Here is a 20,405-nt window from a genome sequence, read left to right as displayed (position 1 = left end):
TGATATTAGCTGTCATGATATAACTTTCAAAGACCAATCCTTACTGACAATAAATCTGACTCCTCCAACATTTCTAGTGCCATCTTCCTTTTCGAGCCTCACAGCGCTTCCATCCTTCCAGTTGATTTCCAACTCCTCCTTTCGTTGGGTTTCACTGACACCAAGGATATCGCATCTTATCATTTTCTCCTCCTCCATCAGATGGTTTAATGTTTCTTCCCTCACCAGCGATCTACAGTTGTAAGTACACACAGCGAGGGTTTCCTTTTCCATGTTGGCCTAGCACCTCACATTTTTAGCAGCCTCTCGTCACACAATTTCCGCTCTGCCACCATAGAAGGGTTCAATGACGTGCAGGGAACTAAATCCCATTTACTCGTGTTGTTTTAGCCGTTAACTTCAAGCCATCCCACTGGCTAGGCGGATAGGCATGTGTACCTCCTCAAGCTTAGCTAGCCTTCAACCTCTATGGAGAAGGAAAACGCTCTTTCTGAGAGAGCAATCCCCCTCCCTGCATTGGATAGTCTGACACCTTTGTAGCATGGTTAGACCTACCAGGGTATACGCCCCACTACCATAACTGTCAGACGGCCAGGGCCACCACTGCGCCACGATGAGGCGTTGAGGTAGGATTTTGCAGTGGTTTTATTGGAATACTGCAGCAAAATTATTTAATTCTTATTTAGTTAGCTGGAATATGGTCGATATGAAATAGAATTCCAGTTTGTTTTGCGTTAGGCTAATCAGATTGTCCACAGTAGAATTAGATGTCTGACTTTTCCAAACTTGAAATTAAGCAGATGCTTTTCAGTATAAAAGAGCGTCTTTTTTTTTTAGTAGAGTATATAAAAAATCCCCTTTTTACTACAAGAAACACACCTATAAATTTCAAAGCAATAAGATTCCATTTACTGTGCCACAAAAGCAAATATGCATTTTTTTCATATTTATGTCTTAATAAAATACCACCCCAGGAAATGTAGCATTTTCAACAGTAGTATCAAAACCAGGATCACAGTGTAGAGGAGCCCGATGCAGTAACAAAATTGCCTGTCTGACAGATTGTATAGGACCCATTCTTCTGCTGCAAAATGTTGCTGCATAACTCAAAGTGATTATGCTTGTTGTATTAGCATTTTTGTATTTGGCATCACTACCATTCTGAAATAACCATGTATCTAGCAAGTAACAAATTTGACATAATACTGTATTATGAGTCTAATGATTTGCCTTGCAAATAACAATAGAAGTTACCAACTGAAATAAAGAATAGGTCGCTCTCCCAAAACCTCTAAATTAACAATTAATTATTGTGTGATATACTGAAAACAGATGTTTAAGCTTCACTCTTCTTAAATTTCCCATTTTTCCTCATTTTTAGGGTATATTCAAAGAAATTCTTATCTATTAGTTCCTACCCATCCTACCCCAACTCTTGGGGAAACATTCCATAAAAAATTACCATGTCACTTACATTTTGTGGCCCTGTGCCTCCATGACTGGGCCACAGAATTTCTTTGGTAATTTTAGGACTGTCTCCACCCACTGACTGTACTGTTAGATCTCTAGGATAGATATTCAAATATGTCTAATATCCCATGTATAGACATGGAGTGGGTGAAATCCTGGCCCTGTTGAAGTCAATTGGAGTTTTGGCATTGACTTCAGTGGAGTCAGGATTTCTCCTAAGATATCTAAAATGAATAGGTGTAAGATCCACAGTCTCCTTGTAGCAGGAATGTTATTCTATTTTGTATCTTGTAAAGTGTTGCTCATGTTGGTGTTAAACAAATAAACAAATAGTTTTTACAGCACCAATGGACCTCATTCTTAGCAGAACATAGCTTGCCTATTCGTTCACCTGATGAAACTATCCCGGGTTCCTGCCAAACTCTGACAATCATCTCAGCTCCCTGCTACCTCCTTTCCTGATCCCTCCTAGTTATCTGCTTGCTGCTAGTTTTCCTTCTAGTCTCCCAAGTTTCTGTGCTCTACACAAGTTGTTGGATGTCCTCCAGGAGCATGATTCCTGGTCTGCATTGAGAGGGAAGGAAAGTTGGGAATCCTATCGGGTACTGAAGGAGAGAGAGGAATAAAAAGTTTACATGTATTTGAATTTTGGGTTGCTTGGTTATTGGTTTATTCCTCCTTTTTAATATCCCTTCCCCCGGTTTTTCTGTATGGGACTAAAATATTTAATATTTTTTAACAGTTTGCTTGCTCTTTGTAGTCTTTAATACCTAAAAGCTCCTAGTGGATTTTCTATTTTTTAGGGTTTTTTGTTTCCCACTTTTTCTGGTTACACATTATTATATTATATATTCAAGAAAAAGAATGAGGAGTACTTGCGGCACCTTAGAGACTAACAAATTTACGTGAGCATAAGCTTTTGTGGGCTAAAACCCACTTCCTACTGTATTTTCCACTGCATGCATCCAATGAAGATATATATACACAGAGAACATGAAAAAATGGGTGTTGCCATACCATTTTTTCATGTTCTCTGTGTGTATAAATATCTTCCTACTGTATTTTCCACTGCATGCATCGATGAAGTGGGTTTTAGCCCACGAAAGCTTATGCTCAAATAAATGTGTTAGTCTCTAAGGTGCCACAAGTACTCCTCATTCTTTTTGCTGATACAGGCTACCACTCTGAAACCTATATTATATATTGTATATTGTACATTATATATTTAAAATTTCCTTTTGAGTTTTCCTTAGCTTAAAATTTATTTTAAATTTGCTGTGTGGTTATCCACTGTTTTATGTACATTATGTTTTTTCTCTGTTTCAAAGCAGTTATGTATCGATTCAGTTTCTCTTTTTAAAGTTTTTAATCCAAAATTTATTTTACTTTCCTGTGGAAATTACATTTTCCCATAGAATTTAGTTAAAAATCATACTTTTTGCATGTGAACTAATTATTCTAGTAACAAAGGGGAGACTTTCAAAGGAACAAATGTCTTTTAGGTGCTCAGATGTGTCAAAGTCAATGAGAGTGGAGCATCTAAATGCCATTTGTATCATTTGAAAAAATCATTCCCAATGTGGTCTTTAATAATTAGCTTCCAACATTTTAATGGCAATGCATGTGCATAGATAGCAAACTTATGTGGAATTTTGTATTGTTACAAAAAACAATTGGGAAACCCTGTCTCTCTCAAGGTGTAGAAGTGTTCATGTGTTTGAGACCTGCCTTATTCAATATAATTTAAATAGGCTCCATAAGATTTCCAAATTGTGTTGGATATATGATTAATGATTGAATCATAATTTTTATTTTATTATTACCATTAGTAAGAATCCTTCATTTAATCTCTCTTTTCCAGTGGTCTAATAGTCCCTGAGGTGCGGGGAAATGAAACTGTTCCTGAAGTAGTTACTACATCTGGCTATGTGTTGCTACACTTTTTTAGTGATGCTGCTTATAACCTAACTGGATTTAACATATTTTACTCGTAAGTATTTTTTTTTTTAAATAATTAAGTTATTTTATGAATTAGGGCTATAGTGTTCTTCAGGAGAATTTCATACTTGTAGACTATATTTGTCTTTTGATTGGGTTAAAGGTATTAATGATGTCAGAAAATTATTCACACTGATAAGTCTTTCATTCCAGGACATCCGGAAGGTTTTTATGGGTTGAGAGTGAATGATAGAAGTTTTTAAAAGCAATAAAACAAGGTGAAACATATTTCTGCGTAGAATGTCCCAAACTCTTGTCAGTGGGGACTCTTAGGGTCAGATTCTGACCTTTGCTCATGTTGAAGAGCACTTTAATATGAGTAGTTGGAGTCAGTGGGACAAGTTGTGCAAGTAAGGGGCTCACAATTTGCACGTCGATTCTCCGGTAAGTCTAGACAAGCCCGTAGCTTTTCTTGGATAAGCTAAATATGTTGAGAGTCTTATGTCTCTTAATGTACGTCATGTTTTCAAGATGTAGAATCATTCTTGTGGTTCTTTGTGAATCATTTACATTTTTTCAATTCCTCTTTGAAATGTGGACACCAGAATTGGACACAGTGTTCCAGTAATAGTCTCACCGGTGCCATATGCTGCGGAAGTACAACTTTTCTACTCTCTCAATATTTCCTGTTTTTTTTCCATCCAGTGATCGCTGTCCTCTAAGCCCCAACATTACTGGACCAGATCTGAGGTCCTTTGAGTCAAATACCCAGTCTCTGACAGTGGCCAGTACAGGTGCAAGAACCTCACAATAGGTATTTGTGGGATAATCTTCCTACCATATTAGGTCTCATCCTGATCCTAATAGTTAGAGGTTCGTTTAAGCCTTGAACCAGAACATTTAATACCCCTCCCAGAATGTTGTTGTTAATGATAATAACTAGATATTCTGGTTATCTAATGTTCAATCCCTTTTTTAAATTTTAAATTCTTTGACTTAACAATTTCTGTGGCTATGAGTTCCACAGTGTAATTGTATGTTGCGTGAAAGAATATTTTCTTTCATCAGTTTTTAATTTGCTAATTTTTAATTTTATTGAATGTCCTGTTCTTGTTTTATGAGGCAGGGAGAATAGACATTCCTGATCGATCTTCTCAATAGCTTTCATTATTTTATATATTTTTATCATGTTCTCTCTTATTCATCTCCTTTGTAAATTAAATAATCCCATTCTTTTCAAACTCTCGTCATATGAGAGTTTTTCCATACGCTTGATCATTGTTGTTGCCCTTCTCTGAACCCTGTCTAATTCTGCCATATGCTTCTTGAGATGGTGGGATTAGTGCTGCACACAATATTTCAGAAGAGGCCTCACAATTAACTTATATAATGACACTATAATATTGTCTGTGTTGCACTTTATTCTGTTCCTTATACATCCTAGCATCTTGTTTGCTTTTTGGATCCCAGCTACACATTGAGCAGAGGGCTTCATTGAATTATCTAGAAGGAGATTGCTCAGATTCTCACTGAGGATAGGTCCATCAATGGCTATTAGCCAGGACGGACTGGGATGCAAAACCATGCTCTGAAGTGTCCCTAGCCTCTGTTTGCCAGAAGCTGGAAATGAGCAACTGGGGATGGATCACCGGTTCTGTTCATTCCCTCTGAAGCACCTGACATTGGAATTGTTGGAAGACAGGATACTGGGCTAGATGGACCATTGGTCTGACCCAGTAAGACCTTTCTTGCATTCTTATGTTCTCCTGTAATTTACAGTAGTTTTCCTTATGTTGCTTTTACTACATGAGGGAGTTATCCAGTGTTTGAGAATCCTTTGACCGTGTGATGTTGTATATGCAGTTAGACTATAATATAAAGAAGTCTTGAAAGATATTCTTCCTTTTTTGGCATGTGTGATTGCAGTTTTGTCACACAGAATAATCTACTTACTCCTTTCAGGTGACAGCAAGAAAATATAACCATCTAAACAATTTACTGTTGTTGTAATTGTTTCCCCAGTTGTTCCCAAAGTTCTGGGAACCTGTCTGCTTATCTTGGAAGTCAATGGCAATATGACATAGCATTCTTAACTACAGTGTGTTCAGTATTCTTTTATAGCTCAAAAACACTAATACATGCTATTAAATTATTATGTTGGAAGAGTCATAAGTAACTGAAAAGTTATTTATATCCTTCAATGTATATGCAAAGGGAAATTAATTAATGAATCCTTATCTACTTCCTCTGCCCTCCTGTTACTGATTTTATAGTAAGGAAGTCTCAAACTTAAGCTTTTCACTAGCCAGCTTTCATTGCTATGCTTATGGAGAAGATATGATTACTATTCTTTCTATTTCTCAGAGAGACTCCTTCAATACTTATTTAGGAGTAAATTAAGTCTTATATGTATTTCGGGTTTACCAAAACTTCTGCTGCTTTGTCTCTTTCCTCTTGCACTATTTCGATAAGCTCTTCTTCAGGGACCTGGACAGATAGTCCTCTCATCTCCCACCTTCAGATGGATTCTTCCTCTGCCTTTGCTCTGTTTCTGCATTGAATTTTTTTTTAAACAACTTAATTTTGCTGCTTGCCATCACTCTCCTATGAACTCTCAAGTTCTAGACATGATGATAGGCTACCCCATACCATGTGCTTGTTCTGTGCCTTCCAAGTAATCTTCCTCAAGTGGGAGAATAGAGAAATAACGTTCTTGGAACTGAGCCATCTAAAGAAGATAAAGGAAGCAGCCTGGTTATTTAGTCACTGTATTGGGCCTGGCAATACACAATGAGCAGGACTTTCTGCTTTCAGAGTCACCACACAGCAAGGAGACGAAAGGCACCTTCTGTTACAGATCTTTTTCTTCCTTCTGAATGCCACATCAGTGCTGTCAATCTGGCCCTTTTCACTAGCACTAATTAAACTTTAAAACCCTTAATTTTGGAAGGATGGGAGGGCGGGAGGAAAGCTATTTTGCTTTGATTTGTTGCTCAGCACAGGCACATTCAATTATAAATATTTTATAACAGGGGCTTTGTATCATGGCTTTACGGTTCTGAGAAAAAAAAAAAGAAACTATATTAAAGCATATGAAAAAGCCATCCTGGCAGACGTGATGGAAACACTTTATACTGTTAACAAAATAAATATAGGGAAGATCCAAAACTGAGTTAAAGCACACAGCAAATTACAGAAACAGAGGCTTCCACACACCACAGGGTTAACTTTATTGGAAGGATAATATAAAACCAGAGCCAGCTCCAGGCACCAGCGCAGGAAGCAGGTGCTTGGGGCAGCCAATGTAAAGGAGCAGCAGTCTGGGTCTTCAGCGGCAATTCGGCGGCGGGTCCCTCACTCCCTCTCGGAGGGAAGGACCAGCTGCTGAATTGCCGCCGAAGAATTAAGTGGTGCGGTAGAGCTGCCGCTGAAGTGCTGCCGATCGTGGCTCTATCTTTTTTTTTTTTCTCCCCCCCCTCCCCCCCCCCCCCTTCGCCGCCTGGGGTGGCAAAAAAGCTGGAGCCACCCCTGTATAAAACAACTTCTATTACCCTCCACTGGTTATTAAAAGGTAACATTAGTTTTATTTAGAGTATAAATTAAACTATTAAACGGTTAAACAATGTCTAAAGAATTTTAGCCTTTGTGTTTTTCCTTCTTTCATGGATCTTTGTGAAGTTTATATTCAGTTCTTGGTGCAGAGCCAATCCTGCATAGTGCAGCACAAGGAGGCCTCACTTCTGATTCTGTCACTGACTGTGTGGGAGCCGAGGGAGTAATTTAACCTTAGTGCACCTCAGATCCCCTGTCTGTAAAATGGTGATTATATTTACTACATTTGTATCAGTGATTGGAGATTTTCAAATAAAAGGAGCTGTATACTTCAAATGCAAATTATGATTGTAATGTGTTGTATGAAAAACTCTACCCAGCTCTCTCATTTCTTTGTTGCCTTATTTTATTTATTTATTTTTTACAGCATTAATTCCTGTCCTAACAATTGCTCAGGGCATGGGAAGTGTACAACTAGTGTTTCCATTCCAAGCCAAGTGTACTGTGAGTGTGACAAGTATTGGAAAGGCGAAGCCTGTGATATTCCATACTGTAAAGCTAACTGTGGGAGCCCAGATCATGGCTACTGTGATCTGACAGGCGAGAAGCTGTGTGTGTGCAATGATAGCTGGCAAGGTAAGTTATTAAAATATATATATTAAATATATTAAACACATATTATACATATATATGTCTTAGAATCAAATCTATGTGAAAGAAGAGCCCTCATTTATGTATCTTATCTGCTATGCAAATATAAATCTTTAAAACATAAATGTAATCAGTTCATTTAAAAAAATACACTTTCCAAATGAGCTCAAGAATTGTATCTGGATCTAAATGTACTTTGGGAACCTGGTTTATTTTAATGAAATCAAAGGCAGGTAATTTTAACTGAAGTTTACTATTTGACTTATGAGTGAGTCTATTGTAAAATCAAAGATGATTGGACTGAAAAGACCTTCTGGATCATCTAGTCTAACCTTCTGCATGAAGCAGCATTCTCCTCTTTATATTAGTGAGTGTAACGCCGACCACCTTGGATGTCATCGGCAGGGATCAAACCTGTGATCTCTTGAGCCAAATGCACAAGCCTCTACTACATGAGCTGACACAAAGACATGTCTCTTAGCCAAGACTATAGCAGGCTCATCAGTCTCTATCTAGTCACCACCAGAGGGGGACAGAGCGCCTGTCTGAGCAGACAGGTTACATAAGTATAAATAATAATGAGTCCCTCCAAATTTTTGAATATATCAGGCATCTTTAAAGACAGCTATCTCCTTAGCCTAATTTCCCTTTTTGTTTATATATTTTTTATTCCTTATGGATCCTATGTTTTTTTCTTTTCTTAATTATCCTTTTCCCATTCAAAGTCAGTGTTTTACATTTCAAGTACATAATTCACTTATGAAAATGGGACGTAGGCTCCTAAGACATCTAGATAGTTTTGAAAATTAAGGCCTCTTAACAATCCTAGCAGGATTAGCTTCTTTCTTGTTTATATTTCTGTTTTTCCTCTTGAAAAGGCATGGTTAAAATTACTCCATATAACAGATTTGGTCCTGCATATAGTGGTGGTCATTGTTTGTTATTTGAGTGACACAAATAATTTACTAACTTTTACTCCTGTTAGCACTCAGCCAATACACCAAAGAGAGAATGAGATGTGTTAATTTTTTTTGTGAATAATATACAGTACTGTTTTGTAAATGTCAATCAATACTGCCCTGTAAATCTATTTAAGGCAATAGAGTGACATTGGGATCATCCAGTGCATGCTCTGAAGACGTGGTTGGTTGGCACAGATGTTACTGAGGCCTGTAGAACCTTTTATTATGGGTAATGATGCATAAGAAAGGAAGCACCCAGGTTCATCCTTGTGTAGTCCAAGTGAAATTGCAGAACTGGGAGTTAGAAAATCACTAGTTTACTTGTGCACTTAGTATATGTGATACTGAATCACTGACAGACAATGAACATGAAACAGAAAATTGCCAGTTCAGCAAAATCACTTTTCCGGGTAGACCCACACTTTAAGAGAAGACTGACTATGCTGCGTGGCACCTTTTCCAGCAGAAGGAAATCATAAATCTAAAATCCTAACTCAGTTTTCTTAGCATATTCTCTTCATCTAACAGTCATCTCGCTAAACCATTCATTCTTGCAATAGGTAGGCTAACAGACGATAATTTGTTCAATGATTAATTTTTTCTCAAAGTCCTTGAAGTCTTTGATGAATTTTTCTCTTTGTTCTGTATGTTCCCATTGTTCTAATGTGGATGATGAGTGGGTTTTCTTTAATGCCCTTCACAATTCTTTCTGCCATTCCTTCAGTCTGGTGATCTTTGAAAGCACTATATTTTGTTTCATCATTTCTTACTTCTAAATGTTCTTTTCTACAATTCATAAACTTTTTCAGTACCTGCTAACTAAGCTGGCATCTGTAAAAGCTGTCTGATGTCTTACCATTCCTGCTGCTTTACCAAGTACTTTAAATATTTGGTAATTTCCTGAAAACTTGTAAAGGTATTGCTTTATCCATTGTAAATCCGTACATTCTATCCTTCTTAGAAATAACTTCCTGTTATCTCTTGCTTGCACATCCTGTTTTGTTTAGTTTGTTCAATTCACATGCACATGGGAGTTATTCTGTTGGACTATATTATCTGGATCAAGTTGTCAATTTATTAAAAAAATCTTTCCCTCGTTCAGACAAAAAGAACATGCAATATTATACGTGTATGGTATTTTTTTGACTATGGTGACATCTTGTGGATACTGTGGAAGAAGCGTCTTGTTGAAGAACCTTTCATGTACATTGATAATACTTCCCTACATCATAGGAGTGTTGTGAGGATAAACATATTAAAGATTGTGACACATGTTGAGATCTATCGATGAAAGGTGCTATGTAAGAGTTAGGTGTTATATTAGGTATTAGAATAGTAAAGATAAGGACTATGAGGAAAGAGAAGAGAGTATTCATTGGAACAGAATACAGTAATTGTTTTTAAAGCCTCTTCTAATCATGGGTCTGATAGATCAGAAAAGCTATTTTCCTTAATTTGGTTTTATATGAGATTGGAAGCCATGCATTTTGCTGAACAAGGAACTAATGGTGTAAATGTTTTTCAAATCAGCTGCTGCTCATAAAATTATAGAATTGTCCCCTGACAGTTGAATTAAATGTTTATGGTCTGAAAACTCTATTTAAATTATTTGACATCTGCTTATTTTTAAAGGAAGATATGTATTTTCTTTACTGTAGTAGAGACAGTTTGTATTAATAATACAAAAGACAGAAAACCCAGCAGTCCCTTACAGCGGCCAGTGTAAAGGGAGACTAAAAGGTCACGGAAGAAAAACCCATTATAATGGAGTTCCATAGTCATCATAGAGAAAATGTAATGGGTCTATGCTGTTTCCTTCCTGATCCTTGTTGCAGGTATTCTAATTTTAACCTATAATTATACCTAATTGGGATTGCCTAGGGAAAGGCGTTAGACTGGAGCACACTTCACTTCAGCTAGCCTGTGCTGGCACTACAGCTCATAGAAGGCTGTTACAAGGCAGATGGCTTTACTCTTAAGTTACACTGGGGACTGGGCCTAGAATTAGGGAAGCACAAATCTGTTTTAAAACCACCTACTCCCTATCCTTTCCTGTACCTAGCACAGGAACTGAAGAACTGAGAGAATCTGGCTGAGGCAACAGTATTGGCTATTACATTATTGGAACCACTTTAAGGAGTTTAGATTTTTAATAAGATAACTTAATAGGATGCTCTTATGAAAGATATCCCCAGTGGCTAAAGAACTGTATTGTACTTGATACATTTTATTATTGGAAAACCTAATAAAATTTGAGAAACATAATTAAGAAACTCACTAGCAGTAAATGGTCTAATGACTGTTTGAACTATATTTAATTGGCTAATCAGATCAGATTACTTTTCATTACTATGTTTAGAGTTGTCCAGATGCCACAGACATACTTATGCACTATAACTGTAAGAAAATACTAATACATTAAAAATGAACTTTACCATTGCTATCCTTTGTTTCTAGTATTTGCAACAATTTTATAAATGTTTTCTCAATATGGCAATTAATTTTATATTCCCGATTCAAATAAAGATCCTAACAGTCTCCCAGTAAAAGATTATCTGATTCCTATAGTAGTATTTCTCCAGTACGACATAGAACAGTGGTGAGCAACCTGCGGCCCATAGCGGTAATCTGATTGCGGGCTGCAAGACATTTTGTTGACGTTGACCGTCCGCAGGCACTGCCCCCTGCAGCTTCCAGTGGCTGCGGTTCTCTGTTCCCGGCCAATAGGAGCTGTGGGAAGTGATGCCTACAGGCAAAGGGACTGAGAGCTGCGAGGATGGTGTCTGTGGATGGTCAATGTCAGCAAAATGACTCACGGCCTGCAATCAGATTACCCTGATGGGCCCCATTCGGCCCGTGGGCTGCAGATTGCCCACTGCTGATGTAGGATGATATGGTGATATGGTTGTATTCATATAATGGAAATTATTTTTTTTTTTCTTTGTGGAACCATATTCCATACTAACCTTTGGGTCAAATATTCAGGAAAAATGATCCTAAATATGTCAAGTTATACTAATAAGGAATAAAAGATTCTCTCAAGATTCTCTTTTTTTTTATGCCAAACAAATATGATCTTTACTTTGTCAAAACATTTTATCTTTGGACTGTACTCTCATACTTGTAATATGTTTAAAAGGAGAGAGAGAGGAAAAAAAGTTTGATTAAAATAAAAATGGGAGAACCTTTTAATCCCCCCCCCCTCCATTTTGCCTAGTAGATAATTCCTGTAGTGTATTTACTAAAGGAACACTGTATGTATTAACAATTTTCACAAGCAAAATCATGCTTGAAAATTTGATATTCTTTACATTGAGTGAAGGAAACCCATTAAAACAATCTTCAAAGACTTTGGGCTAGATTCTGATATCCTTATTCACCTTGAGCTATACCTTACTCTTCAAGTAGTTCTACTGAAATAAAGGCCAAGGCCCATGAACTGTTCTTGAGGAATAAGGTCTGTCTTATAAGAATGATAGTTACATTGTCAATTTTTAGGCCTCCCAAAAACCCATAATGTAAAAAGACTTTTAAGATTTCTTCAATTACAAATCTTGATATGATTTATCACCTTTCTAAATTGGGGACGTTTCCATATTCAGTACAACCCAAGCCATGCACTGCTGCTGTGGACAACAGCTTGGTTGTGCAGTTTTATGGTGGGTTGGTTTCTGACTCTGGTCATGTTTGCAAAGGAATAAAATCCTTATATATTTAAGTATGATAAGAATGTAGCTCAGTGTAAAATAAGTGCAACATACACCCTCGCAAATAGCAAATGTTAACGTTGTCCCATTGGACTCTGCATTGTAGAATCTATGACATCATGTTGTATGAATTCTATCTAATTTTTATTGCACATCAGGTTGTTCGGGTTTCACTATGGTCTTCCTTATTTAGGTCAGTGCAACAGCTTCAAGCCCTAGTACATTTCCAGAAAATGCACCAGGCTGTGGCTCTGGGGGTCGCTGTCTTCCCAGACATGGAGGCATCTCTAACAAAGGCTGTACATTATGAAACTCTGAGTGTGTTGGTGTCTCTGAATAGCTGATGTCTCATCACTGCCATTGTATTTCATCAGACTAAGTGATGCAGCTGGGATGCAATGTTGAAGGAAATAAATCTTTATTAAGTATGCTGAGAGTCCAGCTTACATGCTACGTCTCTAGAGTTGGTCTGTTAACAGCATCACCCCATCTTGCCTTCCTGAGACTCTGGTGTCACACCAAACTCGATCCTTCCTGAAAGTTGACCCTCTTTCTCTAGTTGCACTCATATTATAAGGAACCAGATTCACTAAAATCCCTGGAATTTAAGGTTGGGGCCACATGGAGTGTAGAGTTTTGGTGTCTTTGCTTCTCAAATTTCTCTTCTTACTGTAGCTCAGGGGTAGGCAACCTATGGTATGCGTGCTGAAGGTGGAACGCAAGCTGATTTTCAGTGGCACTCACACTGCCTGGGTCCTGGCCATCGGTCCAGAGGGCTCTGCATTTTAATTTAATTTTAAATGAAGCTTCTTAAACGTTTTAAAAACCTTATTTACTTTGCATACAACAATAGTTCAGTTATATATTATAGACTTATAGAAAGAGACCTTCTGAAAATGTGAAAATGTATTACTGGCACGCGAAACCTTAAATTAGAGTGAATAAATGAAGACTACTCGGCACACCACTTCTGAAAGGTTGCTGACCCCTGCTGTAGCTGAATATGTACTTCAGGAAGGAGGCTGCTTCAGAGAATGGGCAACTTAAGTGTTTTGTTTACAGCAACTGCACCACCCAGAGCTCAGCAGTCTCTTCCCTCTGCAAAGTGAAAACAGCGTCACTGAAGGAAGACTGCATTAAGTGGTGGTTTCACCTTAAACAAAATAGTGCTTTTCTCCTCAGTGGTGAGGGATCTGGTGGTTCCAACCATTTCCTGTCTCTCTGAATCAGAAGAGAACAGCAGGCTGAGAAGAATAGTCCTAGTGCCATGCATACTGAGTGACAAGAGATTATATAAATCCTACCCTTTTTCCAGATGGGGAGAGATTTTCAGGGAAGGCAAGCACTGTTCATGGTGTCTCTTTGGGGGCTACAGGGTAAGTAGAACTTAATCCTGTACTTTTTAAAATATTGCAAGTGCTTGTTTTCTGGCCTTTTTAACAACCTAGAATAAGACCACAGGTGGGGGAACTTTTTGCTTCCCTCCATGCTACCCCTCAGCATGGAAGGAGTACTACATAAACATCCAGAAAATCTCATCTCATTGTCCTTCAGATTCCTCCTTAAAACTCTCCTCTGCTGTGTTGTTTACAAAAAAAAAGTTGACAATGGTCACAGTAAACCAACAGCTTTTCATGTGTCATTGTTATCTTATGCTTCTCTGTGTGTATGTTGTTCATAGAAATGTAGGGCTGAAGGGACCTAGAGAAGTCTTCAAGTCCAGCCCCATGTGCTGTGGCAGGACCAAATAAACCTAAACCATCTCTGATGGATGTTTGTCCAATCTCTTCTTGAAACCTTCAAGAATTGGGATTCCATAACCTCCCTTGGAAGCCTATTCCATAGCTTAACTACCTTTTATAATTAGAAAGTTTTTCCTTATATCTAACCTAAATCCTCCTTGCTGCAGATAAAGCCCATTTTCTTGTCCTACCGTCAGTGAACACGAAGAACAATTGATCCCAGTCCTCTCTAAGAGCCATTAATATATTTGAAGACTGTTATGAGGTCCCTGCTCAGTCTTCTTTTCTCAAGACTAAGCATGCCCAGTTTTTTTAATCTTTCCTCATAGGTTTTCTAAACCTTTTTTTCCCCTTTCATTTTCATTGACTCTAGACTCTCTCCAATTTATCCACATTTTTCCTAAAGTGTGGCTCCCAGAATTGGACACAGGACTCCAACTGTGCCAAGAAGACTGGGACAGTTACCTCCCATGTCTTACATATGACACTCCTGTTAAGACACCCCAGAATGATACTAGCCTGTTTTGCAACTGCATCACATTGTTGATTCACATTCAGTTTATCCATTGTAACCCCAAGTCCTTTTCAGCAGAATGATCACCTAGCCAGTTTTCCCCCATTTTGTAATTGAGCATTTGATTTTTCCTTCCTAAATGAAGTACTTTATTATATTTTATCTTGTTGATTTCAGACCAATTATTTGATTTTTGTCAAGGTAGTTTTGAATTCTGATCCTGCTCTCCCAAATGCTTGCAACGCCTCCCAGTTTGGTGTCATCTGGCAAATTTTATAAGCTGTGACATAGTTCTGAGCCTGTATTGGTGGGTCCCGCGCTTCCAGGCGGATTCAATGGCCTCAGAAGCTCTCTAAGGCCCTCAATGTGACCTCCCTTTTTTTGTGTAGCGGCAGAAGGTTACAGCTTTATAGAGCTACTTTCATCACAGGCCAGTATGGGAGGTGGGAAGGGGGAATACCCCACAGTCTTTGTTGCTCCTTAGAGCTCAGTAGGTGCAGTCCTGCCTCCTGCCTAGGCCTAGGCCTGCTTCCCCTCTCAGGGGAGTAGAGCAAGGAGGTGGGGGGGGGACCCGGGCCCACCCTCTACTCCAGGTTTCAGCCCAGGGACCCTAATAGCAGTAGCTGTTGGTGGCTTCCTTTTCACCACTGGTGCTGCTTTGATTCCTGGGCCACTTTCCCATGGTCCCCTTTTCCTAGCTGTACCCTTACTTTAGGATTCAGCAATGCTTCCTCTCCTCCAGTTCCTTCCACCTGGGCTCTCTTAAGGGCACTGGAAGGAGAGCTTTTAAGTACTATGACTGGGACCTTGATTAGTCCCAGCTGTCTCCATTAGCCTAACGGCCTTAACTGACCCTTTGCTGGTTAATTGGAGTCAAGTGCCTGCATTAGCCTAACTACCTTAACTGGTTAATTGGCGTCAGATGTCTTGATTGTCCTGGAGTAGCCTTGTTTGGCTACCAGGGAACAGGGATCTGCTCATCCTGAGGCTGATATATTTGCCTTCCACTACTCTTTTATATCCTTCTGGTCTGAGTCCGTCACAAAGCATGCTCTCCATTCCATTATACAAGTCATTAATGAAATATTCACTAGAAAGGAACTCAGGACTGATCCCTATGGGAACCCACCAGCTATGCCTTCCCAGTTTGACAGTGAACCATTGATAACTACTCTTTGAGTATGGTCTTTCGACCAGTTGTGCACCCAAATTAGAGTAATTTCATCTAGACCACATTTCTCTGGATTGTTTATGAGAATGTCATGTGGGACTGTGTCAAAAGCCTTACTAAAATCAGTTTATCCCTCAGTTCTCGCTTGTCTTATACTTACCTAGGGTACAACTATACTACCTGCTGGATCGGTGGGTAGTGATCTATTTATCGTGGATCGATTGATTGGTTCTAGTATAGACGCGATAAATCAATCCCCGATCACTCTGCTGTCGACTCCTGTACTCCACCGTGGCGAGGGGTGGAAGCGGAGTAGACGGGGGAGTGGCGGCAGTCAACTTACACCATGAGGACACGAGGTAAGTCGACCTAAGATACGTCGACTTCAGCTACGCTATTCTCGTAACTGAAGTTGCGTATCTTAGGTCGATTCCCTCTCTCTTCTCCTCCCCCCCCCCCCAGTGTAGACCAGGCCCTAGTAAACTCTTCTGAGCATGGTAATTTCTTTTTTCATGTTTTTGACAGTGCTTAGCATAGTGGGACCCTGATCCATAATTGGGCTTACAGACCCCTTTTTTAGCATTTCTGTAAATCTAAAAAAATAAAATAAACACTACTTGCAAGAGAACATTTTTGTTACAAACACACTCATAGTTTTTCTTCATTGCAAAGTTAGCTTGAGGTACAATGCGAGTGTTGCACCTAATGTCACTCCCATCCACACACACATCTGTAGCCCAAGTTAAGTGGTTAACCTGTTAGGAACTATGGGTTGAAGCTCGGGTAATGCTGATGCCTGAGCTAGTGAGTGCAGTGGGGATGCAACTATGGCTTACTGGAGTGCTTGAAGGCCACACTGCCTTCCCAACATTTCCTCAGGGATGTTTGTGGTGTTGTCTTCTCCTGCCCTAGAACTGAAAGTTATCTCCAGCAGTACAAACACCAAATTTTGGTGTTCAGACCCTGCTTAGCATATGACTCTCTGCCATGTAGCACCTATGTAGCATCTGTTTATAGCTCTGCACTCTCACATGTCCAGTCAGATGGTGTCTGGTGAGGACGGATCATCCTCCTAGTGTGTGACTAGCTGGCCTGAGGCTGATACCAAAGTACTCGTGCAGTTGTGGTGTGATGCCATCAGGACTTATTTTGGATCCAGGACTTACAAAAATCTCTTAATGAATCTTTCTGAGGAAGAGATCCATTGGATTGTCCTACAGTGCCAAGAGAGGATAATATCTGTGAAAGGTCTTTACTTGCTAGGCAAAGAAACATAGCTCACAATCTAGTAAAAGTCCTGAGACCTCTCCATACTCCCACTAATTTGATAGGGGTCTGTAGAGAGCCCAAAGTACAGAGCCAGTCTACATCTTGGGCATCTCAAAGGCCCATGAGGAAGTTTGTGGGCAATGAGTGCAGAGTACCCGGAGTTCTGTTGTCCCAGGCCTGCTCCTCAAATAATTTTTAAGGCTTTTAAAAATAATAAATACGAAGTACTAGCCATTGTTTAGATGGGCAGTTATCCTGGAATCCAGCTTCAGCCTGCTGCCATCAACTCCCTCCATGCTACCAGGTCCTGCAGCCAATGACATTTGGTTGGGGGTTAGCCAGTACCTGGATGATGGATAGTGCAAAGGTCAGGTGTACCCAATGCATTCCATCCTTGTTCAGGCATGGTGGAGCAATGATTGTGCACTTTCCATACTTGTGGCATAGTACTGTACCTCTTGTGCACCTACCACCTTCGTGTGCATGACATACCTGGTAATATAGCTGGATTGCCAGTGGTATTCACTTTGAATAATTTGTTTTCTTCACTCTGGTTTTGTTTGTGCAAATACTTTGATAGCAGTAGAGAGGAATGGGGAACTTCACAACATGTATTTTATTGCAGTATCATCTTCACAATATACAGATGAGATTTTCATATAGGTACACGGATATAGAGCAACAATATGCTCAGATAGCTATCTCATTTTCCCTTTCCTTTGTTTCGTCCTTCTGTATGTGGTACCATATTCTCTTCAGTTGACCAAATGCACAGTCTACAATAACCCTGCACTTTCTCAGAATGTCCATGAACCTTCTTTAGCCAGATTATCTCTTGTTAGGGTAGTTTGTACAGGATTTTCCTAGAAGGATTGTTTGTGGACTGGTACTAAGTCAGTCAGGGAAAATAGTTTTTGGTACCAGTCCAGGAACTATCCTGTTACAGTAATTTATTCTAGTTAGTTTGAAGGAAAAACAAACCCAAGACCTAAGTTTTTACTCTCTTTGAATGTTAGAGTTGGAATATTATTGCTTTGGTCTCATCAACTTCTCTGAAAAGTGACTATTGAAGAATCCATCCACATCAGTCCCATTATTATTGAATTTAGTTGTTTTCTGTGGAAAGCGCTCTTGGTTTTTGCATTAACTGGAAAAAAATCAAAAGCAATGGATATATCCAAAAGACCAGATCCCTCTCATTTTTAGCATTTTCCATCTCAAATATGCAAGAAAATAACTTATTTAGGTGTTAAAATTTGTTCAATTGTTCCTATAAGTATGGACTATATATTAAAGGAGGTAGAGAGGTGGCATCTCTTCCCTCTGTCCTTATTGGGGAGAATAGAAATAGCCAAAATGAATATCTGCCCAAGAATGACATATCATTAGCCTATTGCCTTTCAAAGTCTCTCCTTTACTCTTTGCTCAAATATACCCTGGGCATGGGGTTGCCAGATTTGTATCTATATTATCTAACATTCTAAATGCACCCTATTGTAAGGTGGTTTCCCTCAGTAGCTCTGTATATACACTGGCCTAAATTACAATTGAAATCTATGCCATTTGGTTCCCTCTCCTTTTCTATACCTTAGGAGGCTACTCACACCCTTATGGAAAACTCCAATCTTTGCATCTACCTGGGGCATCCTTCAGTGCATTAAGATGATCACAGCATTCCATCTTACTAATTCTCTTTTTGTACCACTATGGAATAACCCATGCATCAGGATCAAGGCAACTCCATGCTTAAGAAAATTTGGATAGAAAAAGGTTTAATAAAAATTAAAGATCTAATACAGGATGATAGAGTGCATTCCTATATTTACCTATATAACAAATATCAGCTACCACTGTTTCAGAGTTCCTTCTTCCAGTGGCTATGCTCAAGGATTCATGCAAAGATAGGGGGCAATTGGTCTGTTTCAACATTCTCATCTCTAGAAAAACATGTTAAGAAATATGGAAACAGAAGCTTTGTAGGAATTATTTATAGGTGGCTTAATGCTTTGCGTTACCCTCTCAATCTCCAGCTCAAAGAAAAGTGGGAAAAAGATTTAGCCTTGCTATCACAACAGTATCCTGGGAGGACATCTGGCTTAATGTGAAAGATTCTTCAAGTTCTTTATTCTTATGATTCTTCCAGAACAAGATATCAAACAGATACTACTTAACTCTGTAATGTTTGTTTAAGCCTAGATTGGCAATGAACAGTGAATGTTGGAGATAGAATCAATCATATGCCAACCTTTCACACATCCACTATACCAAAATGAATGTTGTTCTAGAACAATATATTCAGTTCTCTCTCTCAAAATCTTTTAGGTGTTGCTATCTTTCCTTCCCTGACGTTGTGTATTTTACAGGTGCTGGATGGTATTACCAGTTAACATTAAGAATTTATGGATTGCAAAGAAAACAAAAGAAATTGTATTTTTCAATTCACAGCATACACGTACTGTAGTACAATCTCTTTATCATGAAAGGTGAACTTACAAATGTATAATTATGTATAAAAATAACTGCGTTCAAAAATAAAACAATCTAAAACTTTAGAGCCTACAAGTCCACTCAATCCTACTTCTTGGTCAGCCAATCATTCAGACAAACCAGGTTGCTTACAATTTGCAGGATATAATGCTGCCTGCTTCTTGTTTACAATCTCACCTGAAAGTGAGAACATGTGTTCACATGGCACTGTTGTAGCTGGTGGTGCAAGATATTTACGTGCCAGATGCACTAAAGATGTATTTGTCCCTTCATGCTTCAGCCACCATTCCAGAGGATATGCTTGCATGCTGATAACGATCCAAAGCAGTGTGGACTGACGCATGTTCATTTTCATCATCTGAGTCAGATGCCACCAGCAGAAGGTTGATTTTCTTTTTTGGTGGTTTGTGTTTTGTAGTTTCCACATCAGACTGTTGCTCTTTTAAGACTTCTAAAAGCATGTTCCACACTTCGTCCCTCTCAGATTTTGGAAGGCACTTCAGATTCTTAAACATTGGGTCGAGTGCTGTAGCTATTTTTAGAAATTTCACATTGGTACTTTCTTTGCATTTTGTCAAATCTGCTGTGAAAGTGTTCTTAAAATGAACATGTGCTGGGTCATCATCTGAGACTGTTCTAACATGAAATATATGCAGAATGCGGGTAAAACAGAGTAGGAGACGTACAGTTCTCCCCCCAAGAAGTACAGTCACAAATTTAATGCATTATTTTTTTAACAAGCATCATCAGCATGGAAGCATGTCCTCTGGAATGATGGCTGCAGCATGAAGGGGCATACAAATGTTTAGCATATCTCGCATGTAAATACTTTGCAACGCCGGCTACAAAAGTGCCATGCGAATGCCTGTTCTTACTTTCAGGTGACGTAAATAATAAGTTGGCAGCAGTATCTTCCATCAATGTAAACAAACTTGTTTGTCT

The 20,405-nt window shown here is 38.9% G+C and overlaps 1 protein-coding gene across 6 annotated transcripts in view; it reads left to right on the top strand.

The window, feature by feature from the left end:
- The window catches only part of ATRNL1 (attractin like 1), a 976,173-nt gene that overhangs the window by 99,338 nt on the left and 856,430 nt on the right, over positions 1 to 20,405 (top strand). For all 6 annotated transcript variants that reach the window (XR_010589324.1, XM_005293856.5, XM_065552410.1 and 3 more), the window contains exons 4-5: positions 3,332 to 3,460; positions 7,388 to 7,596. Coding sequence is in view for 5 of the 6 variants with exons in the window: in XM_005293856.5 (XP_005293913.1) it covers positions 3,332 to 3,460; positions 7,388 to 7,596 (338 nt within the window). In the remaining variant the exon portion in view is untranslated. The remainder of the gene's footprint in view (positions 1 to 3,331; positions 3,461 to 7,387; positions 7,597 to 20,405) is intronic.

This window comes from Chrysemys picta, chromosome 7, assembly GCF_011386835.1.
Source record: "Chrysemys picta bellii isolate R12L10 chromosome 7, ASM1138683v2, whole genome shotgun sequence".
NCBI lineage: Eukaryota > Metazoa > Chordata > Testudines > Emydidae > Chrysemys > Chrysemys picta.
The sequence above is the reverse complement of the archived record's forward strand: the minus strand, read 5'-3'. Positions and strand labels throughout refer to the sequence as shown.